We start from the raw sequence: 22857 nt of genomic DNA, 5'->3' as shown, positions 1-22857 counted from the left end.
TACGATGTTTTTAGAAAAAAAATTTGGAAACTGTTACAGGGTCTTACGTCATCAGCGGCAAAGCCAGGTGATCCGCCATTGCCTGCATCCTGCTGCTCCGACGAGCTGTCGACCTACTCCGGCCAGGCACCCAAGTTCAGCTGGCGCGCCCTCGTCACCACCGCCCTGGCCCATCGACGGAACACACCCTTGATCTTGTCGGACTCGATGTCCACGAGCGGACCGGCGCCCAACCTGGACAAGAGGCGGTCGCATGAGCTGGGCGGTGGTGCTTCGCAGCCTTTCCGCCGATCGACATGTGTGTCCGCCGGCTCTCCGCCTCTCCGGTGAACCATGCTGGAGTTTCGAAAAACGCTTTCTGTCGGACTCTCTGTAATCCGTCCTGCATATCTCTTGGAGTATAGCGCTAACCGACTGTGTCAGCACCATTTCTTTTCTCACGCAGCATGCAAAACTGTCTACAATCTTTAAAATAATTTCTTCTAAGTTATTTATCTATTTACGATCCAAGAGATATTTACGACAAAATCCTACGTGATTATATTTCATCAAAAAAAACTTACTATATCTATTTCACTCTGTAGCCGTGCTTATATTTATCTATTAATGAATTTATATAATTTTTATATATGTCTAGATTTATTATCATTCAAATGAATCTAGTTAAGTCTAGAAAGTTTCGTAGGGTGAAATGGATGGAGTAGATTTTTCACAATACATTTTAAATGTTACACATGATTTATATTTGGAAGGTTCAATAAGTTTTTTTAATGATGTTTTACTACTTCATTTGCAACTGTTACATATGATATTCTTTGGATGTTTTAATAAATATTTTTTGCAAAAAATTCAATGTTTTCATACGTGACAAAGACATCACCCAAGCTGTCTCACTTTAACCTGCATCACCAATATTACCCAAAACACAAAACTATCTTTTATTGATGTCCTTAGCCACCTTCCTAAAGCATCCTCCGTTCATTTACGTACGGTACAATACTACCTTAAGCTACAAACTCGGGTTAATGTTTGCCTTTTTCCTGCAAACAAAAAATATTTTATAAAAAAATATTTTATATGTGTTTTTAGCGATATAAAAGCAAAGAATCAAAATAAACTATGATGAAAAACCTCAAAATTAAGTCTAAATTTAAAGTTAAAAATTAAAATTTGACTCGTAGCCATACAATGCAATCATTTCAAATCCTTTCCATGTTCGGGGTAAGTCTAGCTTTTACTTGTTCGTTTTTTATTTTTGGAAGAAAACTTTTACTTGTTTGTAATGTTTGTAAGTACGTGGATTATGGGCCTATGTGTAATACTGTATGCTTTCGTTGTGGTGTAAACTCCATGGCATGAATAATCTATAGTCGAAAGTTTATGCTCTTATATAATTTCCATGCGTAACTGAATTTCCTAGATAGTTACATACACGCGAGGCACTTTGGTTTATCAAGGTGTCCCCACAAGGCGGAATTATTCAATCAAAAATTTAAAAAATGATATTTAAAATTTTAAATAATTATCAAATCATATGTAGTAAAATTTGTATGACATTTTCACCAAAATTTAGACCCAAATAAAAAATGTGGCTCTCAATTTCCTGTTAAAACTTTAGATGCATTCAATCCAAAATATTTATTTTTTAAAGTAACATTTTCTTTGATATTAAATGATTTGGAACCATTCGATGTTATTATAAATTAAATGTTATCGTATTGTGATTTATAAAGTAGGTAGCATGTAAGTACGAGAGCAGTGGCTAATCTAGGGATGGTACCGATGGCCTAACAACCAATTTTTTTTTTATCTAAGGCATATATGTACGTGAGAAAAGAAAATTAACGTCTAGGAAGAGAGAAAAAAGGAGAAAACTCCCCTAATAATATGTGATGGTGATCTTTTATTAATGCTAAATTATATATATATTTGGTATAATATATTTATGTTATTTAAATAAATTTATATACATTGGATCACACAAAATTAATATATTAAATATACCACTATATGACATACAGAGGGATGATATTGGAACAGAGATACTAGTAAGGAGTATAGGGATAAAATAAAATTTAAGGGTACATAAAATTAATTGAACAAATTCAAAAGGAAAATGTAGGAAATTTTATCATCGGACAAAGACTGCATTCGTGCCTCAACATGTTCCTTAGCCGCGGAGATAAAACGGATTTCCTCTTCCCCCATTTAATCCCCCACGCGCCCTACCGTCGAGCCGGCCGCGCAGGTCAAGGTCAATCGGCCTGATAGACGTGATCACGTGACGGACGCCGTGGCCTGGCTTCCGTTTGCGCGGTTGCGCCTTCGTCGAGAAACGCCTTCGTTTTTTTCTCCCTTTCTCCTCTTCCGTGGCGAAAGTCTCCTCCGTCCTTGGCCTCTTCCCCGCTGGTCGGTAGCGCAGGACACGCATCCGCGTGAACCGATCCTCCGTCGTTTCCAATCTACCTGCACCAACCGGAGGCGCCCGCGCACAGCTACCCGCCTCGCCTGCCCGCCTCGCGGGAGCCGATTCGGTTCAAATCAAGGTAGGAAGAGGAGGAGGAGGCGGCAAGGCGGAGATGCACAAGAGTAAGGGGAAGCTCTCCGGCGTCCTGCACAAGGGCTTCAAGCCCGACAAGTGGTCAGTCCCGCCTGCCGAGGGGTCGTCTTCGCCCGCGACGCTGCCTGGACGTTTGTGTAAGGGCTAACCGTATTGGTCTCGTGATGCCGCAGCAAGACGGCGCTGCGGATGGCGCTGGCGCGGATCAAGCTGCTGAGGAACCGGAAGGAGGTGCAGGTGCGCCAGATGCGCCGCGACGTCGCGCAGCTGCTCGAGGCTGACCAGGACCAGACCGCGCGCATCAGGGTACACTTCGCCCCCCCGTCCCTCCCGCGGTCCCAATTTGTCTCATCTCGTTTCTTCACACGGTCGTTTGGTAGTACAGCTCCTCTAATTGACGGTGGAATTGGGTAATTGGGTGCCTGGACGCTGATTCAGAAGGGCTTCCGTTGCTAACTGAATGTCCAGCTGCTCGGTATTAGCGTGGCTTAAGGTCTTTATATGTAAAAAATCTGTGAGTTGGTTATGTTTTACAAATGATCTACTTTCTTTGGATATGCTGATGCCTTATTGCAAGTAGAACTTAGAAGTAGAATTGCCATTGAAGGACTTGGGCCTGTTGAACTTGTATATATGCGTGCTGCCTCAATTGCAATTCAGTTTTTTTGTCTAGACAGAAACCATTTGCAATTCGTTCTGTAGAAGTGCCATCAATTTGGTCGGTGTATTTGTTTGCTCTATTGGACTCTAAATTCCATGGTAGTATTGTATCCTTATCCAACAATTGTTCGATGCCTCTCGGTAGCTACATTCCAACCTATCGTCATTTTTTAGTGAGCTAATTTCAGAGAATTACAACTATTATGTCAAAACTATCACTTTGCTTCTACTTTAGCAGAAAATTTCACAAAACTACAAGAATAGCTAATGATTTTATCACATAACTGCAAATTTGGTTCACCTGGTAGGCAGGGCCCACTTGCCATGCAAATAAATTATAATTGCACTGTTGCAACTTGGGCCCTCATGTCACTCACACTTACAGAATAAAATTTACAGTTTTCTGATAATATGGTTTGCTATTGTTGCAGCTTTGTGAAATGACTAGCTAAAGTTGCAGCAAAGTGATAGTTTTGACAAAACATTTGAGATTTTCTGAAATTTACTGTTTTTTAGTTCCATCTGTTTTGGTATTTCATTAGTTTTATCTGTCTGTTGTTGCCAATATCTGTGCTAAAGTATTTTTATTGTAAGGAGTATTAGGGAATCAACAGGCTCACCTATTTTCTTTTTGGCCTTTTTTGTTTTTCTTTCCACAGGTTGAACATGTCATAAGGGAAGAGAAGTTCATGCAAGCATATGACTTAATTGAAGTATACTGTGAACTTATGGTGGCACGCATGTCCATTATTGACTCACAGAAGTAAGCCATTTTTCACTTTATCGTATACGAGTATATAGCCATTTACTTCTTGTTCTATGTCTGTAGCTTATTTCAGAAATTGTTTTGTTATAAAAGATAACAGAAACTTATTTTATTAATTGGAGGATTACCACTAAGATATCTTATTTCTTATCTAGTTGGTTTGTTTACTTGATACTATACAAGTTTTCCACGTTATTAGCAAAACTTTCAGATTCTTTCCATGTTATTAGCTAGAGTTACCATTTTCTTATAAGAAAAGCATGATTTTACCTGATTTTTATGGGCCTTAAAATTGCTTATAATCCTGGCATGGCCTCTTTTTTGTGAGCGTAATTTGGAAACTAAACCTACTGTGAATTTTTTGTGGCACAATCATACTTAGTTACTAGATAAAAATGTAAATTCCCTATGTGTTCCAAACTTCCAGCTGAAACTTACCTGGTTTAGTTCACAGAGGAGGGTTGTATGAAATCAATTCTTCCATATCGAGTTAGCCTAGTAGCCTCCACATGGGTTTACACTCCAAGTATTATTTTATAGGTTTTAAAGGAGACAGATCCTCCATATTACTCATTCTCATAAATCTTAACTAATCAAAATATTCTGAAAAATAGTGTAATTAAGGCAACATTTAGGTTACTTGGGGAATAAATGCAGTGAACTGATGGCATACTCATTTTCAGAAATACATAATGATAGCCTACTAAGTTGAGTGCTTCTATGCTTTCTTAAGCTAGATACACAAATTGATTGTCTAACTCTAACATACTAATGTCTAGTGTGTTGGATGTACATTGTTTCCTAGTTGTCTAGGACTTGTGCACCTTTCTTTTAAGATAATAGTAAGAAACAATCGAGTTTGGATTAAAAAAAAAGCAAATTGAGATTAGTATTGGTTGAAAATGATGCATTGGTTTGGTCTTTGTAGTTAATTTATTAGTTTTATAGGTTTCCGTTCCCATGGAACTGATGATCTGTTGTATTCCTTTCCTTTTTTTTGTGTGTGTTCTTCTCCTGTAGGACTTGCCCTATTGATCTGAAGGAGGCAATAGCCAGTGTTATATTTGCATCAATGAGGTGTTCAGATGTCACAGAACTTGTGGATGTTCGCAAGCATTTCACGAGCAAGTATGGAAAAGAGTTTGCAGCAGCAGCTCTAGAAGTGCGACCTGACAGTGGTGTAAGCCGACTGGTAATTTACGCTGCTTTTAGAATGTTTTGATATGGCAAAAGAATCTCCTTACTTTGGTTGGCTTATAAATTATGCATGCCATGATTATAGCTTATGTTTTTACTAATACAATTGGATACAGGTAATTGAGAAGCTGTCAGCTGGAGCACCTGATACACAAACCAAAATCAAAACCTTGACCTCTATTGCAGAGGAGCACAACATCAAATGGGAACCAAAAGCATTTGAGGAGAAATTACAGAAGCAAAATGATAATCTTCTGGTAAATTAGCTTACTTAAAATTTTGTTTATGCTTGTTCAAGTAGTATGGTCCTAACTGGATTAATTATTTGATGATTTAGCATGGGACTACAACATATTCTGGAGGAAATATTCCAACTAGGGGATCGGCTGATTCTAGTTCTGGCATGCCAACTTCACAGCCTGCAGCACCTTCTTATTCATATATGGAATCATCCAATTCTCATATGCCTACAGCGCATTCATATTCATCAGCTGAGGTTCCAGACAATAGAGCTCCATTTGTCACTGCCAATCCTAATGGTTCAATGCCCCCTAGCTTTGCCAGTCCTAATGCTTCAATGCCCCCTAGCCTACAACATGGTGCCACTGCTTATTCTTCAGCACAGATTCCTGTTCCTAACAGTTCCTCTCATGTTAATGCTGGACGCCCAGATGTTTCTAGACCTCACTCCCAATATGATACAGGTGAAGGTCATATAATCTGAATATCACAATTTTTGTAGTGCTTTTTTGTTCACTCCTAGTTTGAATGTTATTTTTTCAGACACGACATCCGGAAGGAAAGAGTTCAATCAGTCTAGGGAAAGAAAATCTTCAGTTAGTGGTTCCAACTGGAATATAGAATTCAAGGATGCAACATCTGCAGCACAAGCAGCAGCAGAATCCGCGGAGATGGCGAGTATTGCTGCTAGGGCTGCTGCCCAACTTGCTAGTCGTGGAAACTTCTCTGCAGAGCAAAATACTGGGGCTTTTGAGTCACCTTCTTACATCCATGAAACTACACCCAGGAAGCAACAAGCTGAACATTTTATGGAGGGGCAGAGGAGTTTTAATGAGCAGAGTTCAGGGGCTTATGATCCAAGGTTGACCTCAAGTAATGCAAGGAAGGATGGAGAGAGAGCAGAAACAAGCCGTGTAGGTAATCAGAATATGTCAACTCATTCCTCAGGTCAATACCCTGATTATAGCCCTCTTATTCACAGCGATGAGTATGGCATGCCAACTGAACTGCATCGTACTGATTCACCTGGTCATCAATATTCTGACGATTCATCTGAGAAAGTAAGCAACTTTGAAAGGCCTGATGATCATCAGTTTAATTTACCTGGAGAAAGGTTGTTTGATGCTCAACTTGGTGGGCACAACATCAAGGACACAGAAAGCAAAGAGCCTAACTTTGATCAAGAGAACACGGACGACTACTACAGCAACTATAGTTCTTCCCATGTTACATTCACCCATGGCAGCAGTACCATTTGGGACAGTCAGAATGATAAAAATGGACCTGATTCCTCAGCTTTTACTTTTGATAAATATGATTCGGATGTTGGAGAAGAAAATTTATTGGATCATTTCTCTTCAAAGCACACTGAAGAATCCACTGTTGAAGATCACAAGGATTCTTCAGCTTATGTTTTTGATCATTATGATTCTGATGTTGGTGAAGAAAATTTATTGGATCATTTCTCTTCAAAGCACACTGAAGAATCCACTGTCGATGATCGCAAGGATCCTTCAGCTTCTGTTTTTGATCAATATGATTCTGATGTTGGAGAAGAAAATGTATTGGATCATGTCTCTTCAAAGCATACTGAAGAATCCACTGTCGAAGATCACAAGGGATTCTCAAATGCTGATTGGGGTCAGCAGCATAGAAATGAATATTCAGTTAACCATAGCACTTCAACACTATTTTCAAGAACAGAAGAAAATCCATCTTATAACTTAGAAGCAAACAGAAAAGATGTTTCCTCACCTCATTCAAGAGGATCTGGTTTTTCTGAGAGTAAAGAAGATATAATTTCTGGAAAGGTTGTCCACAATGTTAATGTTAATATTGAAGATCTTGAATCAAAGTCCAGGAATAAATACGTTAATTCATCTGGTTCTAATACATCCGCTAAGGAACGCTATGGTCAAAGTTCACTTAGGTCTGATTACTCATGGGTGGATGGTGAATTGGATCATACAAAAATGAGAGATCTTGAAGAAGAAGAAAGAATTCCACATAAATTGGAAGGTGCATCATCAGAGATAACAGGGGAGAATAAGAATCAACCATTTTCTTTAGGCAGGCAAACATCAGCATCTTCTGCTGACTATGATGAAGGTGATCTAGGCTTGAATTTTGGAAAGCTAACTCCTGGACTAAGAAACAAGCTCAGGCAACCTCCTCCTTACAGAAAGGATTCTGAGGACAACATGCTGCCAAAGCAGCTTTTGCATAAGGTTCCTGCTGCCATTGGTAAATCAGTGCACTCTGAAGAGAATGATACTTTGTCTGAAAATACAAGAAATGCTTCTACAAGTATGGCCAGGAGTTCATTGGATGAAAATTACAACAATGAACTTTATGACCAGTATCAAAGTGTTGGAGCACGTGTGGAAGCTAGATCAACAATGAGGAGGCATTACTTTGAATCAGAAGGTGATAGAGGGAAGTTATCTGAGCAATCTTTTAATGCACCAAGCTCTGGCACAAATAAGAGTTCTGGAGGTGTAAATTCCAGTCAAGATCTTTACCATGAGAAGTCAGGTGTTGGAGCGCGCAGAGTAACTAAAACTACCAAAACTTACTTTGATTCGGATGACAGTGAGGATGAATTGGCACAACGAGAGAAGGTTCAGACAAAGTGGTCTGGAGAGCAGATAAAATCACGCAGGACTCGGGAGATGGCATCAGATACAAAGAGAGAAACCGGTGTCCAAGTTGGGGTTCAGCATGCTGATAAAACTGAGGCGAAATCACCCACCGGTTCGTTTACTGGGTTTACTGAACAAAGGAGAGAGTCACCTGTGTACTCCAGGGCTCCAGTACCACGAACTTCACCAAAACCTGTGCGCGTGGATCCTCCCTTGGGCAAAGGGAAATCACAAGAAGCTGGTCCGAATACAGTTTCTGTAACAAGAAAGGAGGAAAGCACACAAAGCCCAGCAGAAGCACCGAAAGAAAGCACCCCAAAAACTGCTCCGGCGCATGTTCACCCCAAGCTTCCGACAGACTATGATTCGTTCGCTGCACATTTTATGTCACTTCGGACCAAACGCCGCTAGATTTACGCTCACATACCACTAGGAGTTTTACATGTAAACAAGTCATATTTACACCACACAGGTATACATTCTATAGCTTCCTTTGTACAGCATCCACACTCGATCTTATTTGTCTCGTAAACAATTCATATTGACATTACCGCCATATTCATATTTAATGTACGATGTTTTGGCTTTTTATAGTTATGTTTGACCATTTACCTTATTCAAATGATTAGTATAAATATTTAAAAATATATATTGTATTTAAAGTACTTTTAGGAATAAAACAAGTTACAACAAAACAAATAAATGATGCTTCCAGAAAAATAAAAATGAATAAGATGAATGACAAACTTTATGTCTAAAAGTTAAAGTGTCTAAAAGTTAAAGTGTCGTAAATTTAAATATGGAGGAAGTATTATTCTTTTATTCTATTTTGGCCTATCATCTTAGTTATTGTCATGACGAAAGATTTGTTAGCGTGTAATAAGCAAATTATGCAGTCAGATGTGCAGAAGTACAGAACTTCCAAGGTTTTGCTTTTTCATATATATTCTATTTGGAAAAGGATCCTGTTTTCATATGTACCATAACGTTCCAGCTGGTTGCTACATTTGTTCTGCCTGAACCTTGAGTGAACATTTCCAGCTTTATCTGTGCTGCTAGCCCTGTTTATCTATGAAAACCTCACAGGATTGATACCCAGAATGTCATTTGAGAGGTTTTGACAACCAAGCTTCTTTTACTCAACTATACAGCAAGTATCATTGTTTCGCTGAAATAAAGTATAAGTAAAACAACTTATTAGTAGTATAAATTACGATAAAATTTTATATGTGTGTTTTTAGCGATCTAAAAACAATGACTAAAAAATAAATCAATGTGTAAATCAGTGTGTCACATGTTGTCTTTTTGAAGAACACGACTCTCTTAACTACTATGTACGAGTGTCCTCCTTCAACTATAGACCGAACATGATTTACCTCCCACAACCACAAAATCGGTGTATTTTGCTCTTCTAGTGGTTTGCAGAGCAGCTTTGTTATATATGACATTTCATGGCTATGCCTAGACAAAAAACTCATGGCTCGCTAGCTCCCTCGGCTCGTTAGGAATTGTTTGTAAGCTGAGTCAGGGTTTTAGCTCGTTAGGTTTAACAAGCCAACTCAAGTTGCTTGGGAGCTAAACCAGTTGCAATCCTACAACTCTACATACTAGTGAGAAAGGAGACAACCCAATCAAACCCCCTTTTCATCATCCCATGACCCATCATGTGTATGCAAGGCAGGGAGAACCAGACGACCCCTATACTCTGCCCCTTGAGACTATGCCATCCTGGTTCTTCACCCACGAGGGAGCCAATGGTCATCGTTCTCCGTTGCTTGCGAGAGCACCACCGGTTGCCATCCTCCTTTGATTGCATTTGTGGTCATTGTCCTCCTTCAACTACAAACAAGCTGTCGTCCTCTGCTTGTAAGTGCCATCTATTGTTCCTATGAGCGCACCACCATCCTCCACCTAGAAGCACATTGTCGGCCTCTGTCCTCCTTGGTCTACAAGAGCGCCAATAGTCACTACTGCGTTCCTCCACCCATGAATGCATCGACGGGCACCTCTGTCCAAGACCTATGAGCGTGTTGTTAGTCGATGCCTCTCTTTACCATCCTACATAGTTGTGTGTGCAATGTCATGGTCAATGTATTGCTTTGGCTTAAGTCATTCAAGCCAATTTATTATTCTAACGAGACAAACTGAGATGGCTCGAAATCCACCCCTATTCGTGGTACATTGATCTCTAATTTAGTGTCCACATGGTCCTAATGTGGCATCACTATCAATAACAAAACATAAAATAACTTATGAGACCGACATGTTGGGTCCCTATTCATCTTCCTCCTCTACTCCTTTCTCTGCAGTCTCCACATCTTCGGTGCATGTGTGCGTTGTAGCTGGTGGAGAGCATGGTTGATTGATAATGGTGGGGCAGGATGCACTTAGTGATAAACAAGGCCATCGAGGTAGAGTAGCTCGATGAGGAGTGCAACATTCTTAGCGAGCACTAATCAAGATTGTTGTTGGCCCAATGTCACCACTGGCATTTGGCGGCTGCTCCCCGTCCTCCAATCCTACCGTCCAATATACTTCCTTTGTTGATTTCTCATCTCTGTCCAGTGGATATCGCTGCCTAAGCTACACCCGTCATTGACCCACCTAGGTATCCTCCACTATCCCTTCCAAAGGGAGATGAGGCAGATGATCTTGGTAGTAGGCATCAACCTTGGCTATATTCAGCGGGAGGTTGTCCTTGAGCTAGAACTTAAGGACACTAAGTTGTTACCATAAAGTCTATAACAAGAGGAGCTCAGCGTCGTCATTAATGGGCTGACCATGGAGACAAAGGAGGAGATGGCATAGACGAGCTAGAGGGGACCACAAGGAGTGGGTGTGCGGAGTGAGAGACGGTGAGCAAGGCAGATAGAAAGACGAAGGATGATAAGATCCTAGCGGGGCTTCTATGGTTCTCGTAACCGAGAAGATCGAGACACAAAAGGCGAGTCTGCTGTCAGCGCTGAGCTATGGTTCCGATAACCTCATTTGTGTCGCTGGTCTCTTTGTTGGCTACTTGATTCTATTTTGTGTCGGGTTGCACGAGAAGGGAAAGAAGCAAGATGTTACTAACCGGTGGGTCCTTGATCTTTTATATATTTTTCTCATAGCAATACAACATAAGCGTCATATGGATACCACGTTAGATGAAAACTAGATCAACGAGCCACATAAGAGCCACTAGGTCGAAACCTCCGTCCAAACCACCACTGGGTAAGACAAAACACACACCGGTTTCAACATAGGAGGAAGGTTACATTCTCGGTTTTACGAGTTAGGGAGGCGAAATGGACATTTTCCTATGAGCGTATGACACAGCAAGGTCCAGCACAAGCACATGTGAAAGGCGCAATCTTCATCGGCCCAGTATTCACACCTCCACCGCCGAATATCTCGGGCCGGATAGCCGACGAGTCTGCTCCGGCCGTCCTCATCCCCCACAGGCCACAGCCACAGTCCATCGACGCAGGCGGCGTTGTACGGCGCGTGGGGGCGAGAGAGAGCCAGCGAGGGGGAGCCGAAGCATCGCCGCCTCCCGGCCGCCAGCGCCCAGCGGGCGGTCGGCATGGACGAGGAGACGCAGAAGAAGGTGGAGTCCACGGTTCTGGAGATCCTCCGGGGCTCCGATATGGAGTCTCTCACGGAGTTCAAGGTCCGCACCGCCGCCGCCGACCGCCTCGGCATCGACCTCTCCGTCCCCGACCGCAAGCGCTTCGTTCGCCGCGTCGTCGAGGGGTACCTGGAGGCCCTCTCCCAGGAGGAGGACCAGAAGCAGAAGCAGGAGCAGGAGCAGGGCGGCGGTGCGGGCGAGGAGGGGAAGGACAAACAGGCTGATGAGGAGGAGGAGGAGGAGGAAGAGGAAGAAGAGGAGGAGGAGCCGAGAGGTGGAGCGAAGAGGGAGTACGATGACGAGGGCGACCTCATCCTCTGCCGCGTGAGTTCCTCTCCTTGCGTGAAATCGCTAGTGCTTCATTGTTTCTTTTTCTGTTTGATTGGGCTGTCCGGGTTCTAGGTTTCGCAGTGTGATGTGGGTTGCGTTTGCAGCTGTCGACCAGTAGGAGGGTGACGCTTCAGGAGTTCAAGGGCAAGACACTTCTGTCCATCCGCGAATACTACTTCAAGGACGGCAAGGAGAGGCCCTCCAAAGGTGATGCACATCTTCCCAGTTTCTTAAGGATTTCTGCTAAAACGCAGGACTTGAATTTTTAGAACCGCTCGATTAAAATGCACCTTAGTATGTTTACATAGTTCTCGAATTTACCAGTCGTGAGGAGCTTGCTGCAATGTCAGTTGGGCTAGGTTTTGTTTGGACCTCTGGGGAAATGTTACACTCGTACCAATTGTCTGGCATCCGTACACTTAAATTGCATCATAACTGTGAATTCTATGATAGCTTGATCAGCGCAATATTTTGATGTCTTCTCTGTGCTCGTCTATCCTTTTCTCCCCCTGTTTGATCACAGTTGCAAGCATGACAGATGATAACTAGGTTTTGTTTTGTGCATGTATGACCTATTGCTTATATCCCAGTGTTGCTACAAGGATTAAGGGTGGGTTGCTCAAAGAAAAGGGGTGATAATAATAAGAATATAGGGGATCGTGATTTGGGTTTAAAAATATTCTTCCAACTTAAAAGTCATAATAATATTATTATTTTTGTGCAATTTTCCTTAGTAATTTTAAGGTACTTGCAAATATCATTCTTGAGTGAGGCTTACTTGTCTGTTGACACTTTCCTTTATGCTTTAATTGTGGTAATGAAAATATTTTTATAGATCCGCGCAACTGTCCGTTTGTCACTGCTTGATCATTTTTTTTTTGAATCAAGCTTGATCATGGTTATGATTCTTCCTCTACTAATTGTGCCAGTACGGTTCACGAGTAGTCATTACCAATGATTCATGTTGGTAGTACTAGGGTTCTAGGAACCTATCTTACCTTGTGTTAGCATCATGTAAGTCTTTAGTGTAGTTTGGAAGTTGTTGTGCAGTTTGTTAATATTTGTACAGTCCAGCTGAACAAAGTTGCTGAGAAAGTTAAATGATATCATTCCAACTAGTTTGTGGAATGTTTGAATAGATGCAATGTCATTAAATCTTATGCAACAGCTGCCCAGCTCTATTTTTATAGTTGTCCAGATTTTGTGCTATGAAATGAACATTTAAGCCTAGCTGGCTACTGATCCTTGAAAGTATATCCCCATCTTTTGAAGCTTAATCTTAGACTCACAAATCAGTGGGATTTTCCCCTCCGTCATATTACCCTTCGAAATCTTCTAGTTTCTATGCAGAAATGGTTGGTGAATCTTATTTAGAGCTTTTATTGTTTTGGTATGCAGACCAAAGATAAAAAATGAGTCCCAGTTGCTCTCCATGTTCTGTACAACAGGATCCTAATGATGTATTGGTTTATAATGTTCTGAATAGGATATCACCCTCTCAGATTGTACTTCTGTCATGAGTTGGTTAGGTCTTAGTCCAGCAATCGCTTCACATGAGAAATCTTCCTTCCTAAAGGATCAGCCTCTGTAGCATGTTCATTTTTTACCACCAAAGTTGAAAAACAACTCATCTTTTTCCAGTTTTAATGTTTGTGTCGTTCAAGTGTACACAATTCATGTCCTCTATTGCATCCTTTGTGAATGTAGTTCGTTTTTGTCTTCTAATATCCTGACGTATCTGTACCATCATCTATTTTGATATGTTGATATTATGGTCTTCATCTCTTATTTTGCACGTTTCTTAATTGCAGGGATAAGTTTGACAGTTGAGCAGTGGGAAGCATTTCGTGATGCCGTGCCTGCAATAGAGGATGCTATTAAAAAGCTTGGAGAGTCATCGGACTGAAAGCATGTTTCAGAAGCCCTTTTTGGCCTGTACCAAATCAGAAGGGCCTTCATTCTGGCCCTTTACTAAGGGCCAGTACATGGCTGTAAGTCCTCTATGGAGTGGCTAGAGCTACTAGAGTTCCTATAAACTTTTGTAGAACTTATCCTTTAGTCAAGCTTCATGCCTAGGGTAGACAGTTGGAGATATTTCTTCATATGCTCGTCTTAGCATTGGAGTTGGTTATGTTGCCGGCCTGTTTGCCACGCCATCTCCCTTCACTTGTATACTGACATGCGTCTGGCCACTTTATAAAAAATCATTCATGGGTTCTAACTTCAAGCCTCTTTTGTTTGGATCATGAAACACTGTCATCGGACTAACTCATATTTTAAAGCTAGTTCCCAGCCTTAGTATTTTGAGTCATGTCCTTGCGCTTGACAATTGCGCCAAGGAATCTTTTATTTCATATGTTTTGAGCAGGTGACTTGTTCTTTTATCTTTGTTTCTCAAAGCTGATTTTTGGTTAATCACACGGGTTTCACGCCTTGTGCCATCCTGATTCCTGAAGCCAGGACAAAGGATGTACTATAAAGTTTAATTAGTAGTAGTAATACTCTACTCCATAGTTTGCAGCACTATACCCTTTTTTTCTGATGCTCGAATCTTGCCTCCCTGACCAGGAAAGATGCAATCCTCTGGGTACGAATTATAGGTAACTATGATGTGAGGTTATGGTATTGGTAAGATCTGTAGTAAAGTAATGATGGTTAACACTATCCTCGGCCAGAAAGGAGTGCACACCTGTGAACACACTATCCCTGAAATCCTCGCCCTAGTGTTTTCGTCTCAGCTCATGTTTAGTACTACCTCCGTTTCTATTATAAGATCTTTTAGTTCGATTTAAATTCATTCATCGATGAATGTATATAATTTATATATATGTCTAGATTTATTAGCATCCACATGAATCTAGATAATACTAAAAAGTCTTACATTGTGAAATAGAGTGAGTATAAGATAAAATACAATCGGTGGTATTTCTTAGAATTAAGTGTTTGTTAATGGCATTTGTTAGATTTTATATATATATATATATATATTATAGTTTATCTTTTAGTTTTGGTTTTTAAATTGCTAAAAAAACATATATAAAAGTTTTATTCATAAATTACTTTTTATTTATAAATACGTTATTTTAACAGCCAAAAGATCACCCCATTGACCCTGATACTGTTGCAATTTGCAAACCATCTTTTCATTCCTTACGAATACACCACCCTCTAATGCCACAAGTTGCACGTTGCCGAACCAATAATGGAACCACCACGTACGCGTCATGTCATGGTACAATTATTTCTGGAATACGACCAAAGCCCGGACCACGAACATGATAAACATTTGTGGAAAATGACAGCATGAAATTGCTACAATTGGTACAGCTCTAATTAGCCACATGGTGACAATTAAAGTATGACCCCAAATAAGCCGCGGTACCATGTAGTCATGTAATCGTATTAGCTGTCTGCCCAAACAGGCGAAACAAACCAGCGACCATGTATGCTCTACCCGGCTGGCTAGCTACCTGCAAGGATCGATGACTCTTTTAGCTAACGATTTGTGGACTTTGCATAAGGTGATTAATCAATTAACCATATAGATATAGTTTGCGCAACACACCACCTATGGCTGCCTCCACTTGGTTAAAGTTCTATAAATGCCTCTCACAACTCGTCTTTACTACTTGGTTAATGTTAAGCACGTGTGGGCCGTGGTGAGTGGTGACAACACTACTCTAGCAGTATAGCTAGCAGCCTAGCACCATAGCATAGCCCTGCGATGTTTTAAGCTTTTAGCCATCTTTTTCCTTGGTTTTATTATATTAAAGTTCATAATCTTACATGTTATTTTATCTTTATAGGGTAGACTTTAATTTTATAATAGCTTATTTTATTATTTATATTATTAAATAAATATAAAAATCAAATAACCAATCGCCCACCGTAAGAAAGTAGTGCCGTGTCAGGACGTGGCGGATGCATCCTGCACGTGCGAGTGAAGAGGAATAGTAAAATACTCCAACCAACCAAACACGGGTTAAAGAAGAGGGGGAATGGAATTATCCGATGGATTACTTTTCTACCACTAAATTCATTCACTTTATTCTTGGTTTCCTGAATAAACTAGTACTGGTGTAGGTTTCCAAACAACTGCTTATGTCAGCACGGTCACGCACGACATTTGTGCACAGGCACGCGATGTGGGCCACCGGTACGTCGCCTGGCCTCTAGCTCGCGTTTGTCGCGACAGAATGTACGCAAGTTGTGTGATGCAGGCCCGGCCTGTTAGGCATGAACGATGAGTGACCACCTGCCTAACCACGTAGGAGTACCACCTCTTGTTTCACTGTGTCATGCAATGCATGTATCGAGCGTGGCATACATACTGTCGCACGTGCGAATGAGGCGTTTCGGGGGCGAGAAGTGTTTGTGCACGGCCGGTGGTATGGAGATTAAGGGAAAGTTTATTACTCTCTTCGATCAAAAATAAAAATATTTATCGTTTAGACGAGAGATTTGGTTTAGTTTCTAAAATTTTAAACATTAAACATAGATAAAATAAAAACTAACTGTGTAGTTATGTGAGAAACCGTTAGACAAATCTTTTAAGCCTAATTAGTCTATGATTAGCTGTAAGTGTTATAGTTACCTACATGTGCTAATGATGGATTCGTCTCGTGGTTTATGGGCGAGCTGTGAAATTCGTTTTTTCATTCGTGTCTGAAAACCCCTTTCGACATCCGGTCAAACGTTCGATGTGATATCCAAAAATTTTTATTTCCCCAACTAAAAATCCCCTGACCATAAGAATTTTAGAAATTTAAACAAATATTGTCATAAATGATAATTTTTTGACCGGAGGGAGTAATATAGAGTTGCTTACTTAACATTCTACTAACAAAAATCACCCTAGAAATTATCAAATATAACAGTACAGTTAAACTTAGGTTTAAGTCACATGTAATTACACAAACTTGCCATAGTTTAGTGGACAGGTCATGGGATTGAGCCCCTGCAATCAAATGTTAGCTTAACTATTAACCTAATATTGTATCTGTCTTTCTTCTTTTGCTAAAGTTGTGTGTGCATAAAGAATGGGACAAAGCAAATATATATATAAGAGAATTACGAAAAAGGTAACTGATTAACTACTAGAGCAAATATGGGAGAGAAGCATACTTGCGATAGCAATCACATAGGAAAAAAGAATCAACCAAAATAAGTTATTAGCTCCGTCCTAAATATAATAAAATTTCAATTATTTTGGGATTGGATGTAGAGACAACATGTGGCATCATGCATATATTTTAGCAAAAATGTTTATCGAGTTGGGTGGACGTTCGGTGCATGGTAATTATTCCTATACTCTTGGTGTTACTCGTAAAGAGATATTTTTAGGTCGTGTTCGGGTAGCAGGGTAAGTTAACTTACCTCTCTCTTTTTCACGCGCAAGTTTCCCGAACTGCTAAGCGATAATCTTTGTTATAAAAATTTTCTATAGAAAAGTTGTTTTAAAAATCATATTAATCTATTTTATATTTTTTTAATAATTAATAATTAATTAATCATGTACTAATCGATTAGTACGTTTTTCGTGCCAGAGATAAGTTAACTTATCTCTCCCCGCTGAACGTGGCCTTAGTATATCTCACATGCACCTATACAAACTATGGAGACCAAAATGTCATTCACTTTTTTCAAATTCGAATGTCCCCTACTTTTTCAAATATCAATGCATGTCTATTACTTTGCCGTGACTTTAATATAATAATTGCTTAAAACTAAAGTTTTTTTTATGCAAACAAGAGAAACTAAAAAGAAGTCTTTGAAACAAAGGTATTCTCTCAATCTCATAATAAATACAATATTATAGTTTAATTTTGAACTAAAAACTACACTTATTTTAGAGTGAAACAGTAGTAGATTGGTCGTGTTCTTTTTTAATCAGATGGTTGTGTTCTTTTATTGATGTTTGAAGAAACTAAGAGATTATCTGAGTTTTTTTATAATTATTTAATGGTATAAACGATGACCACTAAAAAATTATCTGTGAATATGAGATGATAAATTTCTATATATAGTTTTTAATCAATACACAATTTAATAGTTTGGAAAATATGACCACAAATAACTCAGAATTGCGTGGGCAAAGAGCACCGGTGCACCACCGTCGTACTGCAGTTAGCTATTACTCCATTCATTTTTTTTATATGATACCGTTGACTTTTAGGTTTACGTTTGATCATTCGTCTTATTAAAAAAATATATAATTAATAATTATTTTATTATAATATAATTTATTATTATAGGAACTTTAATTATGCATTATAATTTTATATATTTGGATATAAATTTTGAATAAGACGAATGGTCAAATATGATCTAGAAGTTAATGGTATAATTAAAATATAGAGGGAGTACTAGATTCATGCGCGTCACGTGGAGGCCGAGGGTTTCATGTGTGAAGTGCAGGGCAGTTGGCCGCTGCGCGCTAGCCGCTAGCTGGCCGGGTAATTACGGATTACTTCGTGTGGGTAGCAGCCCAGCAGGCAGAAAAAACAAAAGGTACGAGTAATTACGGATTATTCTGACATTGTATCGACAGACGGTGTGCGGCAGCGTCCAGAGCGAGCGGCATTTTTAACCCAATGACTAGAATGATGTTCATAGTATTAAATAAGTTGTTACATAGGATAAAAAATGACGTGACAAGTGAATAAATGAGTAAAAAGAATAAAACCATGTCTTGCATAAGACATAGTTTCTACACAACATCCAAGATATCATGTGAGATAAGTAGCATTAAATTTAAGTGTGGAATAGTGGTGTTTGCATTGAAAAAGTAGTGTCTAAGTACTAGTTTCTTCATAACGAGAAGTTTATAGAAACCATATCTAGTGTTATGGGTTGAGAACGAGCATTCCTAACCCAATGACTAGGATGGTGTCTATAGCATTAAATAAGTTGTCACATAGGATAAAAAATGATGTGGCAAGTGAATAAATGAGGAAAGAGAATGAATCCAAGATATCATGTGAGATAAGTAGCATTAAATTTAAGTGTGTAATAGTGGTGTTTGCATTTTTAGAGTAGTATCTAGTACTAATTTCTTGATGATGAAAAGTTTATAGAAAATATATCTAGTGTTATGAGTCGAGAACGCCGTAATAGATGTACTGCAGTGATCCATCGAGTCATCAAAGGCGCGACGGTACCGTGCCACGAACCAGCCCCAGTTCTCCGCACGGCGTCGCCGATGAAGGAATTTCCGGGCGCAGACACGCGTCGGCAAGTTCGTGCACGGCCCCACGTTTTCTGTGCCGCGGATCGACACGGCGATCGATGTGGTGGGGGCAGCGCGCGGAGTTGCTGTGTTAAGGTTGTTGGCCCGTCACGTCGACCCATCGATCGGATCGCCCGATACGACGTCTCGACTCGACGGCCCAATGCCCATCATCCGGCATTCCGGCGGGACACCAGTCACACCACGCCCGTTCTCCCGCCGCGTGGCTCTCTCCACCGTTCGTGCGGTGCGGGATCGCGCGGTGAGGTGAGGTGAGGTGTGAGGGCCGAGGCGTGTACCAGTGTACCACGCGTGCATACACAATACTACCGCTGCATGCGCATGTTCTGTACACCCCCTGACTTGACCCTGCGCGTGGACGCGGAACGGCCGGTTTTCTCACGAGAGGCCGACTGCTTCGACGACGGAGAAAACTTCCAGACGCCGGCGTGGACGTTGACGATGTGGAATATAGTAAGGGACATGGAGGTAGTCCGTGGTCGCCTGGTCGGTAAGCGGTTGGTCAAAGTAAACCGCGTGAAAACAGTACCGATGCTTCCCAAAAAGATGGAATCATGATATGCCACAGACTGTAGCAAAGAGATCAGGTTAACTTATTAGTTTTGGTTTGCAGAGTCTAGATTTTTCTTAGAGCAAGTTTAATAATAAAGCCAATTTACTAGCTATAAGCTTATATCATAGTCAATACATATAATAGATTAGCTATAAGGTTGGCTATAATTTTTATCTCTATCTCTTTTTTTTACCTTTGCATTTAATGTATTTTTTTAGAATTGGTGTATAGCTGGCTCTTGCATAAGAGTCGACCCCACTTCATTTTCATTATCTGTTTTCTCCACGTCAGTTTATAGTCAATTTATAGCCTACTATTATACTTGCTCTTAACACGCATTGGGCGAAAACAAAAGCTTATATCGACAGCAAGAACATGCAATTGCCATAACATATGGAAAACTCTTATACGATGCTTCAGGCTAAATTTGTGTACATGCATCTAAAATCTAACATACAAATGAGGAAAACGAATTATAAATTTCATCTTTGCCTCCATTGGCCGGTGCATTTCTTGTTTTTTTTTCTTAACGGGGTACCATGTACGTTGTCGTTAATTCCTTGCGGACACAAGGAGGAGTAGGCTAACCTAGCTATACCTAGGACTCACAGACGGATGGAAGTTGGTAGCTGTACGCACGAGGGTAGTGCTGGTCTAACTTACTGCACTGTCACGGGGAGGGGGTGGTGGCGCTCCCTCCCCGCGACATCGCCGCGAGCACCGTCTCCGCCGTGAGACGCTCCGGCCCGGCCGACCGCACCATGAGCGTGTGCGTGACGGCGTCGTCCGACACCGCCACGTCGGACGCCACGACGCTGAGCTGGGAGTCTCTCATGGCGTGGAACACCCTCGAGATCGGGTGCTCGTCCAGGGGCGTGCTCACCCGCAGCACCACCTCGTCCTGCATTGCCTTCACCTCGACGGCCGGCCGCGCGGGCACGGGCGCGCCGCCACTGAGCCGGGCCTCCAGCTCCTGGATGTACGCGATGGCGTCGCTGAGCAGGGACGCCTTGTCCATCTTGGAGATCTTGGGCACCACCGCGCGCAGCGCGTAGAACCGCTGGTTCAGCTTCTCCCGCCGCTGCCGCTCCGCCTCCACGTGGTTCAGCGGTTCCTCCCGCCCGTTCGCCGGCTTGCGGCCCCGCTTTCGCGGACGCCGCTCCTCGCCACCGGCCTGTTCCTGCACGTTCGCCTTGGAGAAGTCTATGCTCTTGGGGGAATTTGCTGGTTTGGCCTTGACCACCTCCCTCTTGGCTGGGCGTGCCGGCGTGGTTTGGCTGGTGAGCCGCGGCGTCCAAGGGGCGTCGCATCCCATGGTCTGGGCCGGTCGCATTGGAGCACCGGGTGAGAGATCCTTGCCGAAGATTCTCATGAAATCTTCCGGCGGAGAAGGCTCGGCGCGCAAGGCGGATTGGACGGCGCGCAAGATTTCGGGAGTCTCACGGATTGCTACGACGGAACCGAGCTCGAGGACGCCGCCCTTGCACGGGAGGAAGACGATGGTGCGTAGCCCCGCGGACTGCGCGAGAGACGAGCGAACATACCAACCTGGCGCGCTCGCGGAGCCGGAGGGGTGGGGGTCTACCTCCGCCCAGGCATGGCGACCGGAGGCCAACGTGCGGCCCGGTCCGCCCGAGCCCTCCGGGAAGGAGAAGTACATGGATGCCAGGAAGTACATCTCGGCACCGGTGACCCGGTCGAGCCGGAGCGCGTAGTCGGCGCCCTCCTCGTCCCCGCCTCCGTACAGCGCGTGCAGCCGCAGCAGAACACGCTTCCGCGCCATGCTCCTCTCCACCGCGCCGACCTCACCGGGTCCGGCGCCTATGGCACCGTCGCGGCAGTGGCCGTCGCCCCAGCTGAGCACCGCGCGGCCGCTGGCACCGGCGCCGCGGGACTCCTGCCAGAAGATGCCGTACGTCCAGGCCCCTCCCTGCCGCTCAACGAGGTCGTGCAAGCGCCGCTGTAGCTCGGCCGAGGCCGCCGCCGCCGCCGCGTCCTCCGGCGCGTCGAGGTGCGGCGGCGTGGTGGCCAGGTGGTGCGCCGCGTCGTGGCCCAGCACCGCCGCGAACAGCCCGGCGTCCGTCTCGGACCACGACATGCCGCCGGCCCCCCGCTCGCTCGCCTTCCGCGCCGCACGCGTCGGTCAAACAAATCAACCGCGTGTGCTCTCTCTTTTCTTCGCCGAGACAAGATGCGCGTGCCCTTGTGAAATTTTTACCAGCTCACTACGCTTTTATATAGAGAGGGAGCCGAGCCGTCGAGCACGAGACGTCAGCTCACGGGAGCTAATTGCCGCGGCAAGTTGCTTGGCTCCGTCGACCCGATCGAGCGTGCCAAGTGGATGACCGGGCGAGTGTTGCAGTGGTGTGGTGGATTGGATGTGGATGCGATCCCAAGTGGCGATCGAGCTGGGGTTAAAATAGCGGGAGCGCTGGCGTACGGCGAAGGTACAGGACCCAGGGCGGGTTCGGTGCACCAGGACGAGCGGGTGGTCGGGGGCCTTCATGGGATTGAGCGGTTTTTGGAGCGAGGCGTCGCGGCATGTGAATCATGCTGGCCTTTTGGATGGTTCGGCCGATTCCTTTCCGTCGATGTGTACATTGTCCCCCCTCAAAATTTCTAGATTTTTTAGATTTATCCACGGATGAATATATGCGTGTATGCATATATATGCTCATAAATATACATATGAACGTAGCTCTAGCTAAAAAATTTTATATCATAAAACGAATGGAATATTACACGTGAATAATTTAGATCCCATGTGTCCTATTCGGTCGGGCGTAGGTATCATGGACAGTTTGATTCTTATAGGACACAAGGCAACTTAGCGATCATAGTATCCCGCGTTGCGAATTGCACTCAGTCTCATGTCTTGAGAGACTGACAACCATATACTCCTTTCTTCCTAGCTAAACATTGTGCCACGCCTCTCCCCCTGATGTGACAAAGTATCAATGGTTGTCACCATATATTACTATTGACCTTTCATAAGGGGAAGGATTATATATCACCACAAACATACTTGTCGTTCGGACTTATATTTAAAG

General features: G+C 42.6%; 3 protein-coding genes across 3 annotated transcripts; 2 read left to right on the top strand and 1 right to left on the bottom strand.

The window, feature by feature from the left end:
* Window positions 1–2364: 2364 nt before the first annotated feature.
* LOC102712877 lies at window positions 2365–8664 on the top strand. Its single transcript, XM_006646189.3, has 7 exons — window positions 2365–2641; window positions 2734–2866; window positions 3880–3983; window positions 5007–5178; window positions 5300–5440; window positions 5521–5887; window positions 5967–8664. The coding sequence occupies exons 1-7, from the start codon at window positions 2580–2582 to the stop codon at window positions 8474–8476; spliced, it is 3489 nt and encodes a 1162-aa protein (XP_006646252.2). The 5' UTR covers window positions 2365–2579; the 3' UTR covers window positions 8477–8664.
* A 2814-nt stretch (window positions 8665–11478) lies between these two features.
* LOC102702795 (RNA polymerase II transcriptional coactivator KELP) lies at window positions 11479–14226 on the top strand. The gene is made up of 3 exons (XM_006644521.3): window positions 11479–11999; window positions 12110–12212; window positions 13817–14226. Exons 1-3 carry the CDS (start codon window positions 11631–11633, stop codon window positions 13909–13911), a joined length of 567 nt encoding a protein of 188 aa, XP_006644584.1. The 5' UTR covers window positions 11479–11630; the 3' UTR covers window positions 13912–14226.
* A 5764-nt stretch (window positions 14227–19990) lies between these two features.
* LOC102712600 (transcription factor MTB2-like) lies at window positions 19991–22174 on the bottom strand. Its single transcript, XM_040526687.1, has one exon. The coding sequence runs from the start codon at window positions 21903–21905 to the stop codon at window positions 20478–20480; it is 1428 nt and encodes a 475-aa protein (XP_040382621.1). The 5' UTR covers window positions 21906–22174; the 3' UTR covers window positions 19991–20477.
* Between the last annotated feature and the right edge of the window lie 683 nt (window positions 22175–22857).

The sequence above is a fragment of the Oryza brachyantha genome, chromosome 1 (genome assembly GCF_000231095.2).
Source record: "Oryza brachyantha chromosome 1, ObraRS2, whole genome shotgun sequence".
In the NCBI taxonomy this organism is placed as follows: domain Eukaryota; kingdom Viridiplantae; phylum Streptophyta; class Magnoliopsida; order Poales; family Poaceae; genus Oryza; species Oryza brachyantha.
The sequence above is the reverse complement of the archived record's forward strand: the minus strand, read 5'-3'. Positions and strand labels throughout refer to the sequence as shown.